The following is a 21,934-nucleotide window of genomic DNA, read 5'->3' on the forward strand; positions in this document are numbered from 1 at the left end:
CCTAAAGTCTAAAATTAACAAATGTAAGTTTATCTGGTCTCATCTGGGTCTTAGAACAAAGGCCCTAAGGACTAAGAAATTCAACTCTGCAATGTGGCTACCCTTAGGTTTCTCATCATTCCCATAAATATCGTATGTTCTTTCATGTGATATTTAGTCATATCATCATTAACCGCTTCCACGTAGCGATTAGAAGCTGAAATAATACAAACATGAAATACTAAAGGGAGAGGAGAGGGAAGATAATGTGGAAGTCTTAAAACCATCTTAAGAAACGTATTAGAGCAGACGCTCACATTAAAATATTATTTAGGGATAAGGATGGCGAAAGTTACTATTTTTGCAAAGAATTCACCAAGCCATTTTTATGTCCCAGGAACCCTGCTCAACAGACACAGGGTACACAAAGAGAGTAAGCCATAGCCATCTGACCTTGGGGAACTGTCAGACCAGGTGGGACAAAACAAGAGTTAAGCGAACGAGTGCAAATGCCACAAAAGCATTAAACAAAAATGACTTGCTAGAAAGACGGAACCTGGGAGGAGAATATCTACCGAACTATTAGCTTTGTTGCCTAATTGATGCATTTCTTCTTTTTTTTTCAAATTTTATTTATTTAGGTAATCTCCATACCTGCTGTGGGACTTGAACTCACGACTCCGAAATCAAGAGTCACATGCTCTTCCAACCAGCCAGGCACCAGTTATTACTTTAGACATTTCTGAAGAACTTAAAACTTTTTCCTCTATTGAGTATACACTATTACTTTTGTATTTCCTAAAATAGGAGATTCTTCTTTTTGCCAGCTGAATTAGAGTTATTTTTAACTGTAATACTCAACGCTCACAAAGATACATCAAAAGACACACATTCATGTAATGCGAGTGGGTATAAATTGGTACATAGTACCAAAGAGTTTTCTGAAAAGTTGTATCAAGGGCCTTAAAAGTTTTCAAAACTCTATAACCCAATACTCACACTCTTAGGACTCAATTATAAGAAAGTAATTTAACACATAACCAAGCATTTGTGCACAGATGTTAGTACTTTAAAATAAAAAAGGAAAGGAAAAATTTAAAAACAATGTCAAATAGGAGATATCCAACTAGGAAATGATCACATAATGAAATATCCTCAAATCAGCACACTTTAAAGTGCATTTCTAAAAGTACTTCACCCTCAAAAAAGCTACAGTTCCGAATGCTCCAGATTTGCTTCAAGTTTCAAGTGATCTGACAGCAGATCACTAACTTAGCTAAGTTTTCGATGACACAGGGGAATATTTATGATCCAATGCTAAGCCAAAAAAAGAGAATATGTAAATAACATAAAATACATTCTAACCCAAGCACACCATCCTGAATGTCAAAAATGGCACAGAAAACAAAAACTTGAAAGGAAACGTGCCAGTGTGAACTGGACAGAACTTTGGGTCTACTTCCTCCTACTTCTCTCTATTCTTACAAATTTCCAAATGTCTTCAGTGTCTGTGTATTACTTAATAAACGGGGAGAAAAAGTAACAGGCTGAGAGCAAAATATAAATCCACTGGATTTACCATTCACCAAAAACAGTAAATTTGTTGAATTATTAGAAGTGGAATCTGATTGCCCAGGGTTAAGAAATGAGTAGAAGCTACAGAAGGGAAAAACATGAAGACCAGATGCACAGGGCTGTGTGAAGAACAATCCCAAAAGGAGGCAAACTGGCAGTTATGTGCCAAAATATTAAAATGTGCAAACCCAATGCACCCTACATCTGAATGAGATTTAAAAGTTCATTTTTTCTTGTAATTTACAGATCTGACTTCTAACTGCTACCCTAATAATATGCCATACTCCTAGGACTATTAAATATGCAAACCTTGCCCTAGAAAACTCACATTTTACAATGAATTAGAGGGGTGCCTGGGTGGTTCAGTCGGTTAAGTGTCCAACTTCAGCTCAGGTCATGATCTCACAGGTTGTGGGTTCGAGCCCCGCATCAGGCTCTGTGACAACAGCTTGGAGCCTGGAACCTGTTTCGGATTCTGTGATTCCCCTCTCTGCCCCTCCCCTGCTGGCACTCTGTCTCTCTCTCTCTCTCTCAAAAATAAATAAACATTAAATTTTTTTAAATAAATAAATAATAAGATGAATTAGTGAATCTAAAGTTTCAAATTCTGCCATATTAGTTTTAAGCACTTAAATTCCTACGCTTAAGAAATATGACAAAGACCCTATGAGCAAATCAGCACAATTTAAAATAATTTCCAAGGCATTCCACCTAAAAGAGTTGTAGTTCTGTATGTTCCAGAACTCTTTCAAGTTTTAAAAATGACTAACCTATCACTATTGTTCGACAATCTTAATTGTTAAAGAAGACGATGCCAACATCAAGAATGGTATCGACTGCTATATCCAACAGCTTTCCACAAATTATGTTCCACTGGATACTCACGAGCATAAATAACAAATAAGAGTGGGAGGTCCTTTTATCCAATAAACTGGAAAAAAACATGCAAGAGCTTTTATATTAATGTACACCAAAATCTCTGAGGCAGTGCATTTTCCAAATGCAATCTCAGAAGTAAGTGATTCTACATCTTTTATTTTTTTTAAGTAGGCTCATGCCCAGTGTGGAGCCCAACATGGGGCCCGAATTCATGACCCTGAGATCATGACTCGAGCTGAGATCAAGAGTCCGAAGCTCAACCAACGGAGCCACCCAAGTGCCCCTCTGCATCTTGAATAAGTGAAACGTGGTTACCTCTTAATTCAAAAGGATAAAGAATGCTCCGAGGCTCCGAGGAGGACGGTGTGCTTGGGTAGACTGTCACTCATCTCTAACGGGAATGAATGGGAGGGCAGGGATGTGCGCAGAACAGCCAGCCAGGAGGCAGCCACGGGAGTCTGGAGCTCAGGAGAAAGGAGTAGGACACGAAAGTAGATTCACGAAATGTCGCCATGTGGGGGTCAGGTGAGGGCCAAGTACTGTGAATGCTGTTAACCAAAGAGAGCTTTCTGTTTTTACTCTAGATGCCTTGAATTCAATACAGAAGTTTTAAGAACTGATGACAAATATCCACTGCAGCGTTTGTTTACATATCTTCCCACTTCCCCAACTGAACGGTGCCATTAGCTTCTAGGCACAGGGATCCTTGTGGGCAGGCCACCTATCACGGTACGTTACAGTACCCGGTACAAGGCAAACGTGAGCCCAACAGTTGTTTGGCCACAGATAATTTTTTGTCCCCAAATTTAAAAACAATTCAATTTTACTTCATTTATAGTCTTATTTGTAAATATGCAAAAAGACCCTCAAATCTAAAGGGTATGAGAATACCCATATACACAAGTACTAGAGGTACAACAAAGTTTGACTTTAGCTTGGTGCTCAAGAAAAATCTATTATTAAAGCCTTTGCTTTTGAAAGACCAATCATCAGTCAACACCTAGTTCAACACACTTTCTAGCAGCTCTGGACCCACACCTAACCACCCAAGTGGGATGACAGAGCAGGGCATCGTAGCATCCAACCAACAGAGAGAGTCAGTGCCATGAAAGCCTAGGGAGAACAGAACACCCACTTTCGAGTATGCAGCAGCATTCCAGAAATAGCTTTCACGGAAGAACTCCTCGTGAGCGTTTGTGTGGTCAAAGTTCTATCAGGTGAAGTACAATAAAATGTGTGCACAGGAACACAAGAGTGACTGCTGCCTTAATTAATGATGATCAGGACAGCTGCTAATTTCGTGCTCAAAAACAATTACTAACCTTTAAGTCATTAAAAGGGAAATACAGCAACAGCTAATACATACGTAGAGAAAGTCAGATCTTCCTTCTTGAGTTTTTCCCTCATAAGCCGCTAAGTGTTAACTTTTAAAGAACACAAGGCCAAATGAGAGAGCCCGCATTAGATCATAAATCGAATCTTCGTAGAATTTTTGTGTTCCGGCATTCATAAAAGTGACTAGGTAACCTTTATAATAAACTGTTTTTACTCTTTAGACACCTCATGCCATCCGTAAGCCTTTCAAGAAGAAGGGCTGCCTGGGAACCCTTTGTATCTCACTCATAGAGATTAAAGGAGAAAGAAAAGAGCAACTTTGCCACGACCTCAAAATTTCATGCAGGAACATCTCCAACCCAAATCATTAACTATTCATGGATAAATCCTGGAGATACCCCACAAATGCTTGGTGTCTCTACTGACCTCGGTTGAAAGTGAACACCTACTTGGGAAAGCCAATGTGCCCTATGGCGCCCGACGAGCAATCCGCGGGCCGACAGTGCTGAAAACTGTTCCGGCACCAAAAGGTCAAACTTATAAAATCGGACGACAAAATTTTCATCAAATTCTAAAGTTTTTCTCCGTAAATGTTCCTACTCATTTCTCTAGGACAGTGACACTCAGCCTCGGCACCACGTTGACTTTACGAGCCCCTCAGCCAGAACGTGTACACGGGGCAGCTCTAGGGCGCACGTCTGAGAGCCGGATCAAAGAGGATTACCCAGTCACCTTTTACTTAAAAGAGAATTACCAGAAGATTCTGTGAATCCCGCATTAATGTAAAACATTATTTCATCTACAATTTCATTTAAAAATATACTCAAAACACATTTCTTCATTCAAAATAGTAGAGACATTTTTTTGAATCCCACTCTAAAGTCAAAAAGGTAATTTTTTTCCTTTAGAAAGCACAGATCACCAAAAACAAAAACCAGTCACAACAACTTTAAGAGCTACACCAGTAATGCAATTAAATCTCTATGTAAGGTTTATGTCATTACTTCTTTCCCAGTTAAAGACCACATTTTCAAACAGTTTATAAATATAATCCAATAAGACTATCCTGACAAAGTCTACAAATATAAGGCACTTGGTTCAACAAAAAGCCTCACAATCAGTGTGATTTAAAGAATATACAAGTTTAAAAGTTACCACTTTATCCATCAGCCACCCTGTAAGTTTCAAGAGTGGGAACACAGCCATCGATGGGCTAGCCTCCATTTTTCCATTTTCCATTAATAAGATCACCTCAATTAATAACTCAATCAAAAATACTCTTTCAAAAATGCCTTTATACTGCTTCTCCCATGTAAATACAAATAACAAAAGGATGAAAGAAAAGAAGGAAGGAAGAAGAGAAAGAGAGAGGGCTGGAGGAAAGGATGAAGGAGGGAACAAGGGAAGAAAAAAAACAAAATCCCAGACTTTATTTTTCCAAGGAATCATACACATGGGTATAATATCCTTACTTTAACTGTCAGTCTGAATTTAGATACATGAACACCTACTCCGTATGTCCTTAAAAGATCTGCTCAATCCTAATGGGGAGCTGAAGGAAACATGCATTCAACCATAAAGGTGAGTATTTTTTTGTTTTTGACAGAAGCGCTTCAATTTTACCAAAGTATTAGCCAACCAACCACTTTTGAAAAAGTCAAGTACTAGCAATTACTATGCTGTACTTGTGTTAATACCACACTACTCAGTCACTAATATCAAACAGATTCCCAAAGTCAAGTTTATTAAATATCACAACTATCTTTGTATTTATCGATCTAAATATAATTCCCCCCACTACGATGTTTATCAGAAAGCACCCACATTCAAAATACAGCACCAGTTCCCACATTCGCTCAGACAGCCATAGCTTTACTGTATTTCAAAACTTGAGTCACCTGTATGCATCGTCTTCTTTCAAGTCTCATATCATCCTGATGGGGTGGGGGGAGGGAGGGAAGAGTCCAGCAGCAAAACTATAACACTGTGTGAAGAAAAACAGATTATGATAAGAGATAAGGATGCAAGACAATCACCCCTAATTGAGGAACATCTAACGTAACTACAATCCCCAAAACAGAGATACAGTGACTGTAAACTTGTACACTAACATTTATTAAGCTTACTTGAAAATAATTTTCATTAATGAAAATCCATTATACATATATATAATGTAATGTATTCCACTGCCAGGGAGAAAAGGTTTCAAAAATCTGTCTACCACCCATGAAAACTTCAGGCATTTCTAGGTATGAAATAAAGTCAATATTTCACTCTTCTATGTAATTTATCTGGGGGGGGAATGCACATTTTGTAATATCCCTCAATTCACAAATCAGTATGAATGTGAATTCACTTCTCATCATGGCTTACTGTCAGAGGTAGTTCGATTTGCCTGACGGTTAAGATTAACTTGTCAATCTACCAAGGTTATTTGTCAATGAAGTTCTGAGACACTGCTCAACTGCCCCCACCTAAGCCCACAGGCCGCTTCTGCTCCCCAAGTGGCTTCTCTTACTTTACTGTAAGTCTTGCACTGGACTTCCTATTTACTGCTTCCACTGGTATTTCACAAATGAGCAGCAAACTTTATAGTGACTGATGGGAAGGCAATGGCAACCGCAATGTTATCAGCTGAGAGCAGGTGATAACAGACGAGAGACAAGGACAAGGACAGGCTACAACCCAACTTATAAATGAGTTCAGTCTACAAACCTACTTTTTCAACGGATACTGTGGAATTCAGTAAATATTACTAATGAAGTAATGCTGCTCACGTTGGCCAAGTTCCCAGGCCAGCCAAAAGAAACTTAAGTGATACTGAAAGATATTATTGGTCATGGGCACTGAGGACCCCTTAGAATACAATTGCAGATCCTCTCCCTATCTGAACAAAGTCTAAACTAGGTTGTTTTTCTTTGTTAGCACTCTCTCCGATCCTGATGTAATTCCCTAAATTTTACATTAGGGAATCCCAATCATCCTGCTTCCTAATCCTTTCTGCTAAGTAAGTTCTGTGTTCCTAAATTATTATCTAAAACTTCTACTGCCTCAGTGTGATTCACGTCAGGTATGTGACAGAAAGAAATCAACTAGACTGAAATAATTCACTTTAATATTTGCAACTTTCAACAAGGATGTGAGTTAGTCCAAATGAACCCCTAATTGGTAGAATTCTAATCATATTACAAAATAAAGGTAAAAACAACCAAGCTTGTTTGAAGAAAAACGTTTGTAGGCAAATGGTCACAGATTTGAATGTGTATTTATTGCCCTCAAATATGTCTGCTTTTCACGCATTTCTCCTTCTATTTTTGAACTCCCAAGTTCTTTGAAAGCTTGACATTTGTACTCCAAATAGCAGCAACTGTAAAGAGCAGCTCGGGGACAGAGGTTTAAATGTATGAATTATCTGTAACTTAGGAACCGCCTATGTCCAAAATCACTACCTACATTCCAGACTCCACTTCTAAAGAACCACTCTTCCAGTTTAGATTCTACGGTAAAACCTCAGACATGGAACCGACTGGTACCCGCTTTGAGGGGGTGGGTACGGACAGGTAGAGGGATGAACATTGAAGTACTATCTCAAAATAGTTTTATTTAAAAAATAATACTTGAAACCTCAAGATTAAGGATTTTTACATCAAAGACACTCTTCTAAAAATTTTTCACTCATGAATGGTCAAGTCTTTACAATTCCAGCATAGACCATGGAGACAAGAAATGTGAATTAAATCTCTAGCTATGAATTATATATATACTATCAAATCTCTTGGGTTCTCAACATCACATTCTTCACCTATAAAATGTTAACTTACAATGTTACCGACACTTTGCCAACTTCAATGGTTTCAAAAGGATAGACACTGCTGATATGAGAGAAAAATAATTCATACTTCATAAGAAAAAAAGCAAAAGCAGGTAAAGCATTAGCAGTCTTTTTATTCTACTAAAAGCAGTTAGAAATTAGCAGATTATTCCATCACTGTATTAAATATCTAAAGGTAAGAAATGCGGGCAGGCCAGCGGCACAATGGACTGCGTATCTGAGGATCGGAAGAAGCATGCCTCAAGCCTGTCCAATTGAGAAAAGTCATCCATTAATCACCACTCATTTGAAAAGCAGCCTTTAGCAAAGGGGAAAGCATCTCTACAAGTTACGAAACTTGCTGAGGACACACGCGGCAACCAAACCGTCATCTACTGAGCGATACTAAACTCCGTAAGTCTTGACCTTGGACTACTTGAAATTAAGATTCTACCGATAATTCCATATATCCTTCAGGCCGGTCACTTTTCAAAAAAAATCTGCTCCTACGAGGTCAGGGTTCTATGACAATAAGTAGGTAACAGCGAACACCAGATGGACTTTGCAAACTACAAACACAATTTTCTTTCTAAAGTCTGAAAATCCAGTCATATTTTAAATTCTTCTGAGAAAAACCCACAGTGAATTTTTCACCTTTCCCCCTACAAATGGAGTCATTCACAAATGATGGCGCTCAATTAGATGCTAATGAAAAGCCTCTACTCTCCCTACCACAGAAACCTCCTATAATCCTCAAGATCTTTTAGAGTATGTTTTAGCAAACATTTTGCCAAAGGCAATAAAACAGTCTATGAACAATCCAGAAACTGAGCTTAACGGATTTTTGAAGCTAAACCTACAAACCATTTGTTTAGTTGTCTGAAAATCACTGCATGAAAGTAACCTAGAGCACATCTGCAGAGACAGAATTTCAACGCACGGAAGTTTAAATGCACGGAATGCCCAGGTAGGCGTCAGACTCCATCTGTTAGTACGGGTCTCTCTCTACAGAGGGAAGGAGGGAGGGATAAGGTGAAGGAGAGGGAGGGAGAACACTGAGACACCTAATTAAAAGCAGTGACGGATTGAGATTTAGAAAATTAATGCTAATCCTCAAAGATCAAGATCGGCAAAACTGTGTTTGAAATGAACGCATTAGCTTCATATGGCAAATCCAGATTAACTCAGGAGTTAATGAACTAAGTGGAAGATACAACGTCTCCTCTCTGATGTCACAATGTTTTATAATGACACACAACTAAAACGTGTATGCAGTTTCAAAATAAATTAGTAGGTATATCACAAGTAGCAGGTGAAAAGAATCAGCCCGACACAGGCTTCGGAAGTACTGGTAGGGACTGTTTTATTTCTTAAGCCGTGTGGAAGCACACAGCTATTTTTTAAACATCTTTTAAATTTGCATGGTATGTATATTCGCACATGTGTATTTCACAATTAAAAAATTTAATCCAGGGGCACCTGGGTGACTCAGTCAGGTGAGGGTCCGACTCTCAATTGTGGTTCAGGTCATGATTTCATTCATAGTTCGTGAGACTGAGCTCCGCACTGGGCTCTGAAAGGACCATGCAGAGCCTGCTTGGGGTTCTCTCTCCCTCTCTCTCTGCCCCTCCTGCCCTCTCAAAATAAATAAACTTTAAAAAAAAAATTAGGGGCGCCTGGGTGGCGCAGTCGGTTAAGCGTCCGACTTCAGCCAGGTCACGATCTCGCGGTCCGTGGGTTTGAGCCCCGCGTCAGGCTCTGGGCTGATGGCTCGGAGCCTGGAGCCTGTTTCCGATTCTGTGTCTCCCTCTCTCTCTGCCCCTCCCCCATTCATGCTCTGTCTCTCTCTGTCCCAAAAAATAAATAAACGTTGTAAAAAAAAAAATTAATCCACGTGAAAAAATAAAATATAATACACAATAGGATTTAAAAGGGCAATTTAGATAGTTCAGAAGATGCCAATCTGAAAATAAGCTACCCACTCCCAAAACAGAATAGGCTACAAAAATGAAATCGGGGACTACAATTTGATTCCATGCATTGAAATTACAACATGATTATCTAAAAACTATCCTGTGACTGGTGTTCCTTGTAAATTTCTGTTCATTTACGCTAACATTAAGGAAAAGACAGAAGAAATGTCTTCTTTTTCCACGTAACAATTTTAGGAACACGTTTTCTAGAGTCATGATAACCAAAGGAGTCAAAGCAAAAAGAAAAGTTTTAAATATGGTTTTGATAACCTAACACAAGGAAAAGAAATCTATTAATTCTAATTCCCAATAAGATGACCAAATAACACAGACAAAAAAGCATTTTCGCTAACCAGGATTTCAGGTGAAATCCTTAAAACCAAGACGATTTAGGACTCCACCAAAACCCCTAGAAACAGTCATAGTCTTAAAAAAATTAAGGCAAAAAGCACAGGAGAATCCCAAAGAAATCTTGTGCAAAACGACAGGGAAAAAAAAACGTTCGCTCAACACCACGCACCAACCACTCGACTGAGACACTGTACACAGGCTGACACACTTCGTCTCCTGACAGCCCGACAAGTGGGCAATGTTACTTCCATTTCATCAATGAGGAGAGCCAATTCAGAGATCAGCCTACCTGGCCTAAGGTCACAGCTTGTGGACTCTGGTCTCACACCAAAATACCCCTCGTTAATAAGCGCTGAAACAGTCATGAGAAAATTACAAAGAGCCAAGAATCAAAGGGTGTCTATGTCTGATTTCTAGACCCCATACTCAATCTTCCACCTCAACCGTCCCAAACATAAAGTACAGTTCATAGGCAGTAAATTAATTTGTAAAAAGCATTTCAGTTCAGAAGAACAGAAAAGGAACTCTCCTCTAGTCTAGCAGAGAAAATCTGATCACAGCATATAACGGACTGATATATAGATTCCCTTTACCAAACAATATTAAAGGAGGCAAACTAAAAAGAAGGTATAAACCAAAAGCAGGTAAGTCACTACAGCATCAATGCCTTGGGCAAGATAAAAAAAAAAAAAAAAAAAAAAAAAAGGTTACAATTATAGGACTCCAATGGCATACTGGAAGTGAAGGTACCTGAGATACATACATGTTAAAGGAAAGAGGAAGATGTGATTTCTCATGACACTATGTGAAAAAAACACAACCCTAAGTAAACATTAAAGAGAAGGTTGAAGAACTAAGAGCTGAGTGGATTACATAAACGTGGCCCCAAATTTTTGCTACTTCAAGCACCAAGTTACTTAGCCTCTCTGGAACTATCTACATCTGGGCTCAAATGCCAACAAAATTAGGCACTACTTGTATACAACAATACATACGGAAAAACAAGAGGGAAATGCCTCATGTGCATATTACTTGTAACATAACACTGACAAATGTCGTTTTTAAAACCCAGGAGGGGCGCCTGGGTGGCACAGTCGGTTAAGCATCCAACTCCAGCCAGGTCACGATCTCGCGGTCCCTGAGTTCGAGCCCCGCGTCAGGCTCTGGGCTGATGGCTCAGAGCCTGGAGCCTGCTTCCCGATTCTGTGTCTCCCTCTCTCTCTGCCCCTCCCCCGTTCATGCTCTGTCTCTCTCTGTCCCCCCCCCCCCCACCCAAAAAAAAAAAAGTTGAAAAAAAATAAAACCAGAGAGGAGAGACTGACTAGAAAGTTTCTGGGAGGAAGCCATGATCAGTAAGCGTCAAGTACAGGTGCCCTGTCACGAATTCAAAATTGGCCAGCTACCAACATATTTACATCTAGTCTAAGTTCCTCAAATTCTCAGACCACAAAACTTTCCAGAAACCTAATTCCTACTATGAGAAAGTGACTACCAAATAAAATAGATACTAAGAAATATATCACAGGCAAACCTAAGTTCCAGAAGGCTCATTTTTAAGATAGCAGGATGAAAGTCCACCAGTATTATAGTTATATGTGGAGCTACACGGGCTCTTACAAGGTACCGGGTTGGCTGCCTCTCTCTGCAGAGTTCCGGGCCCACATTTCCACCCAGTAAACCAGGCTTGAATGTGCCAGGCATTATTGTTTCCTGGTTACCACTGAATAGATGTCTTATCTTTACTGTACACATATTTTCCTTTAATTCACTTAACTCCCATAAATAATTATATAAGTAAGTAGTACTATTATCCCTGTTTTACAGGTGAGGAAACTAAAGCCCAGAGAAGTGGAGTCTCCACAAGTCGCACGAGACTAACGGTAAAGAGAAAATTCAAATCCAACCAAAAGGACTCCAAAGCCAGTGCCCCCAGGAGCATGTTAAACTGAATTTACAATCTCCTCAACCTTCTCCCCTGCTCAAAACAAAAAGTGGGGGAAGACCAGGCAGGACTGGGGGGAAAAAATCCATTTCTCCTTCCTGTATTCCCAGTCTCAGGTTACACGTGTCACCGTCACCCCCATCTCCCAACTAGAACCTTAATCACCTAGGACCTCTTTTCTATTGCTTGCAACACACATCCACTCCGCAAATTCTTAGGTCGGGTTCCCCTCAGAAAGGTCCAGCTGGCCTCATCGCTCCACCTCTTAGTGTTCCTGCCACGGTCAAGGCCCTCCCGGTCCTATCTGCCCTCCCTGCTCCAGTCTCCCCATACAGCCCACTCTCATCAGAACTGCAGGCCTCAAAACATGCTGTCACCATTCCAGCCCAATCACGATCACAAAAATGACCACTTGCCAGCAGGCTGTCCTGAAGCTGGAACTGAACAATGATGGTCTTCTCTCCATTTAAAATTAAAGACCTCAGGGGCGCCTGGGCGGCTCAATGGGTTGGGCATCTGACTTCGGCTTGGTCATGATCTCACGGTTCGTGAGTTCAAGCCCCATGTCAGGCTCTGTGCTGACAGCTCAGAGCCCGGAGCCTGCTTCAGATTCTGTGTCTCCCTCCCTCTCCCTCTCTCTCTCCCTCCCTCTCTCTCAAGAATAAACATTAAAAATTTTTAATTAAAGACCTCAAGGGGCGCCTGGATGGCCCAGTCAGTTGAGCATCAGCCTCTTTATTTCACCTTGGGTCATGATCCCACAGTTTGTGGGTTCAGGCCCCGCACCGGGCTCCACACTGGTGGTGCGGAGCCTGCTTGGGATTCTGTCTCCCTCTTTCTCTCTCTCTCAAAATAAATAAACATTAAAAATTAAAAAAAGATTAAGGACCTCAAGTTTTTCTCCCATCATTTATCTGAAATAAGCAGACTGCATTTCTAACTATAAAACACTACATTGTTCATTATTTTTTAAAAAGGGAATGAGAAGAAACTGAATAGGAATAACCAAAAGCCACACAAAATTCCGATATCCTATGGCATCTATGCTCATTTTTTTCCACACCTTTACATCAACAATTTGTATCTGCGGCACCTTACTCTATGCTTGGAGCATACACCCCTGCACTGACCTAAATTTACTTTAAACAAATACCTATTGGGGGATATTTGGGTTATTTCCAACTTCCCACAAGCATCAATTTTGAGCCTTGGAGCCTGTTTTCACCCACTTGCTAATTAAGGAATTAAAAAAAAAAGTAATACGAACACCGAGACTTTTCCAACCGCTACTGCGGATGTGCTTGCTTAAAGACATATTTCATATCACCTACACATAATGTACTCAAACCTTCTATTATTCAAACCGATCCCAGGGCATAAAAGGAATTAAAAAGGAGTTAAGGGACTTCTAGGTGCTCTGAGATTCACATCAGAGCGAGATCTAATGCTTAGTTATCCCTAGTGACCACCCCACCCCCCCCACCCCCGCCCCGCCACCAACCTGAACAGCTGGGTTCATCTCATTCATTTATATATTCCTATCAGACACAAGACTCTCAGGAAGAGTGTGTGTTCAATCGACAGCCTGCAAGTCCTTCTCATGACTAGTTTTTAAGAAGAACTCTGGAAAACCACTCTGCTCTATCCTTTCTGATAGCACTGACTTTTTTTCTACAGTGGTCATATATATTTATATGACACACACATATAATTTTACTTATAAAACACACATTATGTATAATTAATTTACATAGTGCACGCACACATATACTTAGTCGGCTGCATGTACCTTTATACATATATAATTATATACAATTTTATAAACCTCTGCTTTTAATTATCTTTACATTTCCAAAATACAGAAAAATAACCAGGCCCAGAAATAATCAAAAACACACTGTTATTAGTAGCTTACATCTTCCTTCCACCAGCCCGTGACGATTACTAAGAGTAGTAAATGAGTTTAGTTTCACTTCTTTTTCCCAGCCACACTTTTAAGAAAATTCCTAAAATGTGTGTGGCCTCGAGGCCCCCATGTCTCTTTCACTTGTAGCCCCAACCTCAGGTGTTACCCGCAGCCTCATCCCCTGCCCCCTCCGCTCAGTTCTCGATCCATCTCTCCCACCAAAAGAAATACTTCAAAGTCTTACTCTGAACTAACAATGCTGAAGTCTTTTCTCCACACTCACCTCCCGCTCAGTAGCTATTACAACGAGCGGCTGGGTGTCGCCTACAGTGCCATGTCACTACCTCAACTCCCCACACTAAAGACGCACCCTCACCTCCTTCCTCACAGAGCTCACCTTCCCATCTTTGTCCCTAACACCAGCACTCTTCCAGCGACATCACTAGAAACTGACTTCTTTAGCTACCTGAAGTGGTCTCACTAAGTCCTGGCCAATTTTCAAAATGCTTCATGCCTTAATTCTTCTCCATGCCCACTGCCACCACCTTGGTCTAGGTCCTTATTGCATACTTGGTATTCTAGATCCTCCTCGAAAAGCATCTGCTGGGCCTGGTGGTATTCTCAGAAACACTAAGGGAGGTTCTCAAAACTCGACTGCAGACTCCACACCCAAAGATACTGATTCGGGAAGCATGCAGAAGAACCCAAGCTTTTTTTTTTTTTTTTTTTAAATCCAGGTGATTTCTGAGCACAGCCCACTTTGGAAACCACCGAACGTAAAGGCAGCTTATCCCCTATCTCAACTCATCTGGCATATAGCGGCCACACAGATCTTCCGGAAGCACAGCACTTTCAACCTGGATTTAACTTACCCTCTGTAACTTAAAAACATTCGCTCAAATCTCATTGTCCTGAACACAGAGTGTGGCATGGCATTCTATAAAATGCCATTTTGCCTCGTTCTGCACCGACGCTCAAATCATTCCCCTACCTACGGTTTGCCCCTTCTTCGCCTAACCCTTTACCTAAATCCTACCCATCCTTCAAGACCACCTCGATTCCCCCTCATCCAGCTGTAAGCCACTCCAGCCTCTCCTTGAATTTGCACTTAATGACCCACCACCATGCTCTGTTGGTTACTTCTGTTATACTCTTATTCCAGTGATATTATCTACTGCTTGGTGAGTTTCATATTTCTATTTTATCATGGTAGATGTTCAATAAACACATCGGTATCATGAAAAACAACATGGAAACTATTGTTCTATATAGAAAAAGTGAGTTATAAAGCAGGATGCAGACACCATATGATTACATTTTTAAAGGACAGAAAAATAGTTGTGTGCATAAAAAAATTAAAATAAAATAAAATAAAATAAAATAAAATAAAATAAAATAAAATAAAAACCTGACAGGTTATCCATAAACCATAAATAGTAGTGATCTCCAGAGAGAGGAACTGAAGAAAACTGTTATTCTTATTTTTTGTACTTTCAAATTTTCCTTAAAGGAATATGCATTTTGTCATGAAACCAAATCTTCCTAGAATCCTAGACCTTAAAATCTTAACCTAGAATTTTTTTTTTTTTAACCAGTAGAAATCCTGTGAAAAGGACCGGCATGGATATCAGCAGTCACACTGCCACAATCTTAATACTCATGACTTGTTTGTTAATGTTAACATTTCCCAGCCTTTATACTTCAAATTCCATTGGCGTCACCAGGTGGATGTTCAACTTCCGGGACCCTGTTCACAGCTGTGCAAATCGATTTTATACATGAACATGCTACTTCTCTAGCTGTACAGGAGTGGCGTTTTGTTTGCGCTCTTTGGTTTGTCCTTTCAATCAAAACTACAAATCTTAACATAGTGTTACTGCTCTCTTATTTCCACATGAGACCAGGAGACACAGAATTGGTGAGAAAGCTGAAATTAATTTTAAAATAAATTTTAGGAATAAAGGTCTGGAAAAACCTTTAGAACACCATCTTAAGCACCCCTTTCTTCTTAAGCAGAAAAAAAAAAAAAACCCTAACAGTGAAAATCTCCCATCTCAAAGATTAATTCTCATGACAAACTGTAGCAAAATGGTCCATCCGTAGTTAGAAATTCTATGCTAAATTCCCCTAGACAAACTTAAGTTCATGATGTTTCTCCTGCACACTGAAGAAATGGAAAAGAGCTGCACACAGCCTACAAAACCCTCTTCACGTGCACAAACGCTCCTCAGCTTTCCTCCAACTGAACACGAAGACACTCGACGTGTCTTAAACTGAATTAGCCAGCCTCAGTCCATTTCTCCTGCTCAAGTCTCCTGCTTTCTCAATGTGTGATCTCCAAATGTGTACACAGTCTACTTCAACGTGAGCCTCGCAACACTAAGTACTGCTCCTACGCAGTGTTCCTTTCTTCACGCGGCTCTGATATATGGTCCACTTGTGGTCTATTATGTCTCATGCTCCATCTCTAGATGGATCCATTTCCAGATTTCATATCTAGAAATCCCTTTCATGATAGAAAATACGACATCTTTATATACAAGTCTCATTAAAAATAATTTAGAAATCAGAAAATAAAAGATTTCAACACTAAAAAGACAAGGTGACAGAGGTTATGGTACATTCACATGAGAAAATATTATGTCTCTAAGTTAAGTTCTTACGATAACTGTATGACTTAAGGGAAAGAGTCACACACTGTATCAAAAGAACACAAAACCTTCCCTCCAAAGCACAATCTCAGGAAAGTAAAATAAATACACTGAAAAATCTCTGAGGAAAAATATAGAAGATTAATAATGAATGTCTCTGGCTAATAAAATTCTGGGTGATTTTTAAATTTTCTTCTTTATACTTTTCTGTCCATCACAACTTTTATAAATAAGCACATCTCTTATAATCAGTCACAAACAAACAAACAAAAAGGCCCAAGAAATTCAACCGACACCTTAAACGTGAAAGCCATCGTGCTATCTATAGCTCACAGCCACAACTATGAGAACCACCTCCAAGTACACCCAATTTTTAAAACTCCAATACAAGTAAAAAGCTCACGCTAATGATTAAAAGTCTTTATTTTTTAAAAATCAGTTGATACACTGGCAGGTTACTGTCCGCAATAACACCCAAAAAAGCACCTAGTGTCGCTTAACTTCGTGTTGCTGACTCAAGGCCCTGCAGCCAGCCTGCCCCAGTTTAACTCCAGGCTCCACAACTTAACGGGAGGGCTCGAGCCAGGTTCCAACTCCTAGATGACTGCGTGTCCGTCCTCACCCGCAAGGTGAGGATAATCCCGTAAGGCTGTTATTATCAGTGACACAGCACGTGTGAAGCATTCACAACACTGCGGTCAGCTGTGCCGAGCGACTCTCTCCGCCGGTGCGTTTCACGCTACCGCTACCCTTCACCTTTCTAGTCTTCTCTCCTACCATCAATTTTCCCCAAGCTGACACTCCAGCCACAACGGGTAAGGCCACGTTGTTGCTGGGGGCTGTTCCACGAGCTTTCCTCATCCCGCTCTGCGTGTCCACACCAAGCTCCGAGCCCAACACCAGCGCTGCCTTCCACGGAAGTCTCCGGCCCACGCTGCCCGCAGACCCCTCTCTCCACAGCCCTGCAGAGCAGCGTTTACACCGAGACTCTCGGGCCTCACGCCACTGGCCCTGGACTGTAGCTACCTAACTGCACACGTGCCGGCTTCCAGCCCCGGAAAATGGGACGAGCCTTGCTCATCTCGCCCTTGGGGAAGGCCAGCTTCCTCAACTACAGCAGACTCTCAATACACAAGAGAAAAACCACAATCATCAAGCCACGTCATCTCCTAAAACACCTGCTTCGGGTTGCTTTCCTGAAACTAGTGAGTTAAAACTCTTCAGTATTTAAGACACGACGAGAAGTACAGTTAGGTGGTACACGAAATCTAGTGGTGCAGCAACGGAGTTCGCTTAGTTAATGGCTGGCTTAGTTCTAGAACTCACTTCAGTGCAAAAAGCACAAAATCTAGCGGTTCTGCCACAGAGAATGTTGTCTGTGCTAAGAAATATGGGATTATCAACTCCACACAAAGCTTGGGCACAGTTTTATTCCTGCTAAACACCAGAACTCTTTTTTAAAAAAGAATAATTTGGGGGCGCCTGGGTGGCTCATTTGGTTGAGCGTCCAACTCTTGATTTTGGCTCAGGTCGTGATCTCCTGGTCGTGGGATTGAGCCCTGTGTCCAGCTCCATGCTGAGCGTGGAGCCTGCTTGGGATTCTTTCTTTTTCTCTCTCCCCCTCCCTCCCCTAATCGTGCTCTCTCTCATTAAAAAAAAAAAAAAAAAAAAAAAAAGAATTATTCTTAATTACGGTATTACTTATACTGAAAATGCTCAAAAACCAGGCGGGCAAAATCCTGATCACTGCGGAAGCAAGGATGACAGGGACATGATGGTTCATTATGTTACTCTCCCTATGTATCTCTTAAGTTTTCCATAATTAAAAGTTCCTTTAAAAAATGAAGGGGTGGTCGAGTCTGGCGTCGGGCTCCGCGCTGACAGCCGGGAGCCTGGAGCCTGCTTCGGATTCTGTGTCTCCCTCTCTGCCCCTCCCTTGCTCATGCTCTGTCTCACTCTCTCTCAAAAATAATCATTAAAAGTAAATAAATAAAAGTGATGATATATGAAAAAAGTATTAGAAATACAATTCTTTAATCCATACAATATGTGAGCTACTTGACAAAAGAAACAAAAAGAAATTGAAAGATTCTGCTATATTTTATCACAAGAGAGCTTACAAACCAACCGTTAACTCAGCAAAATTTGCTTTTCTATTCTTGTTTGTTTCTCTTTGGGGAGAGGAGAAAGGGGTTAAAGTAGCCTGGGAAACTATTTTCTATAAAATATTTTTAAATAAATCACTAACAAAGATTTACCTATGTAAGTTTGGTTTCTACACAATTTTTCCAGAAGCATTCATTGTGTTACTAAATGTACAGCTGTGGTGTGAAAATCCAGGGAGCTAGGTAGAAATCCCCTTTAGGATATCATCAGCTACCTTCGCAAGATCGATACACCACCAACTCCCTAGTGCCAAAGTCCCCAAAACAGATGATCCCACTACTCTTTTCAGCAACTACCACCATCCTCCAGCCACTCCTGGAGGACAAAACCTGAACACTGTAACAACTTACCCCAACATTTCCTTTTGCTACCCACAGTCATGTTCTTCATCTTCCTACAGTTTTTATGTTATGCAGATAGCACATTTTTCATATCTAATATAGATGAATTCTATAGTAACATCAAATTTAATTATCAGACAGTTACAAGGACTTCAATTTCACCTCATTCCAATCAATCCTTTAGCAGATGTGGAAACCAAAGTCTAGAAGTTATGTGCCTTACTTAGGATATCTGAAAGTAAAATAAACACTGAAAAAGATCTAATGATCAATGATAAAAGTCAAATAATACTTAATTGCCATTTTAACCGAGCATTTAAACCCCACTGCTACACAGAAGTATGTACAAAGATAGCATACGTGTGTAATGACAACAAAAGCATACTTATACATAAATGAAAACACACAGGAAAGAGTCCAGAAAGATGAACCTGCACAGCTGTAAGAGCAGAACCTCTAGTTAGGACAATAGGCCTGGGAAGGTGACGGGGTGGGGGTGGGGAGAAGTCAAAAGAGAGACATTCGTACATCTGTACACACTTCAGAAGTATCATCCTTTACACTTATAGAAACAAATGAAAAATAATGCCAAATAACGGCATATACGCAACTATCCTAAAAATCAGATGATGTCTTGACATAAGGAGACTTTTAAATTCACCATTTCTTCAATGATCACGTGCCGAGTACCAGAGACACAAGGGCACAATTTACTGTCACTACGCCTGCCCTCAGAGAACTCATGATCCAACGTGGGAAACAGACAAAAATCACAGTAATACAGGACTGCAAACTGGGCTAACAGATATGAAATATGAATTACGAACAGAATATAAAAAGGGGAACCAATTTAGATTTGAGAAAGGAGTGTCAGAAATACTCCTGCCAAGAATATGACAGGAGAGATCTGAATGTGTAGTCTTTGTATCCGTACAGCTTCTCAAGCTCACAATTCTTTTAACTTCTAGATGCACACAATGAGTGGCAATGAGAAAACCTAAAACTTCTGAGAAAATAATAGGTGGATGGGAATCTGGAAGGACCAAGGCTGATCAGCCAAGATCAGTGAAAGACTAGAGGAACAGTGAGTAGATGCCTTCAAATAATTAAGCAAGTCTCACAATTATGGAATGAATTGACTAGCTTCCTGTGTTTCAAGAACACAGGACTAACATCAGAAATAAGTAGAACGTTACAGGAGAACACGTGGAGAAAGAATAAAAGAATGAAGCCATCCACTAATGGGGAGTTCATGAATGGCACCCCCCCCACCCCCCCCCCCCCCCGTCGCTGCATGTTCCTGCAGAGCCTGGGACCCATAACACCTGCCTCAGCCATGACTCTAACACTAAGCAGGAAGTAGAATTCGATTACTCTAGAGTCCAACCCTCTGGCCCAAAAGCCCACATCATTGCATTATTTAAAAATGTGCCCGCTCTATGAAATATAACCAGGGGAATAGCTACTATTTTGTAAGAACACTTTCCTCCACTGAGCCTGTTTTGCCCTTGTTCTCTGAGGACAACTTCTCAACAAGGCGGAAGGAGCTGGAGTCCAAGCAAAGCACGGGGGTCCTGCTGAGATGTGAAGTAAAGATCTCAACAACGGAAGCAGCTGGAATCTTGGTGGACAGGGCAACAGAGAGAAGGAAGCTGTGCAAAAGGGGATCCAAGAGGACCAGAATTCACATGGGCAGAGTGAGTCTACTCAAAGCTTAGCAAAGAGCGACTGCTAAGACGTTGAGAACAGAACAGAAATGATGGAGAATGAGCAGGCATAGGCATGTGGGGAGTCCCTGCCCAGGCACCGTGGAAAGATCTAATTAATATCTTATAAAGGTTCATTTAAATGTGTCAACTTGACTGGGTCATGAGGTGTCCAGGCATTCGGTCAAACATTTTTCTGGGTGTGTAGTGAGGGTGTTTCTGGATGAGGTTACCATCTGAATAAACTTCTTCCTAATGTGGGTGGCTTCATCCAGTTAGCTGAGGGCCTGAATAAAAAAAATAAAAAGGCTGACCCTCCCACAATAAGAGAGAACTCCTGTCTGACCACATTGAGCTGGGACACCAACCTTTTTCCTGCCTTTGGACTCAAACTGAAACACTGGCTCTTCTTAAGTCTAGCTAGAGCCTGTGGGTTTTCAGAATGGAACTTAAGTCATCAGCTCTTATGATTCCCAGGTCTCTGGACTCCAACTCAAACTACACCATCAGCTCTCCTGGGTCTCTAACTTGCCCTCAGCAGATTTTAGAGGACTTCCCAGTCTTGATAATCAGGTGAGCCAATTCCTTATAATAAATCATGTATCTCCCTTTGGGTCTATTTCACTGGAAAACCAGGACAAACACATACTCTTAACTTCCTTTCCTCATTTCAAGACTAAGGGCCGAATCTCCTAGAATATAGCCTATGAACCAATAGTAATAGTGTCTACAACCAAACCCAGGGCAAGATATGAAGGAAGGCTCAGTTTGGAAGTCATCCCCCCATATTAGAGAGGATTCACCTTGAGCTTTCCATAGATCTTGCAAAATACAGTATAAAACCAAATATATATAAATTCAAAGTAACCAACCAGCCTTCGAGAATAAACATTAACACACTTAACAATGGGGCGCCTGGGTGGCGCAGTCGGTTAAGCGTCCGACTTCAGCCAGGTCACGATCTCGCGGTCCGTGAGTTCGAGCCCCGCGTCGGGCTCTGGGCTGATGGCTCAGAGCCTGGAGCCTGTTTCCGATTCTGTGTCTCCCTCTCTCTCTGCCCCTCCCCCGTTCATGCTCTGTCTCTCTCTGTCCCAAAAATAAATAAAAGTTGAAAAAAAAAACACACTTAACAAGAAGAAAATAATATTTAGTCAAATATTAGTAAACAAGCAAAGGAAAAAACCATGTGATCCACAATCAAGGGGGGAAAAAAAGAAGTCAATAGAACACCAACCCCAGGATGGACCAGATGTTAGATTTAGCAAACAAAGACTCTAAAGCAGATGTCTTACACAAAGAATTGGAAGAAAACACATAAA

General features: G+C 40.7%; 1 protein-coding gene across 2 annotated transcripts in view; it reads right to left on the reverse strand.

Moving 5' to 3' along the window:
• DYRK1A (dual specificity tyrosine phosphorylation regulated kinase 1A) overlaps positions 1–21,934 on the reverse strand; it is a 155,945-nt gene that overhangs the window by 90,929 nt on the left and 43,082 nt on the right. Inside the window, exon 2 of one of the 2 annotated variants that reach the window (XM_040483927.1) lies at positions 5,667–5,752. In XM_040483927.1, the coding sequence (XP_040339861.1) occupies positions 5,667–5,676 (10 nt within the window). In that variant the 5' untranslated portion in view covers positions 5,677–5,752. Of the gene's footprint in view, positions 1–5,666; positions 5,879–21,934 lie in introns of those variants that run through there. The other variant, XM_040483928.1, reaches the window with a different exon arrangement.

This window comes from Herpailurus yagouaroundi, unplaced genomic scaffold, assembly GCF_014898765.1.
Source record: "Herpailurus yagouaroundi ecotype Mexico unplaced genomic scaffold, PumYag 162, whole genome shotgun sequence".
NCBI lineage: Eukaryota > Metazoa > Chordata > Mammalia > Carnivora > Felidae > Herpailurus > Herpailurus yagouaroundi.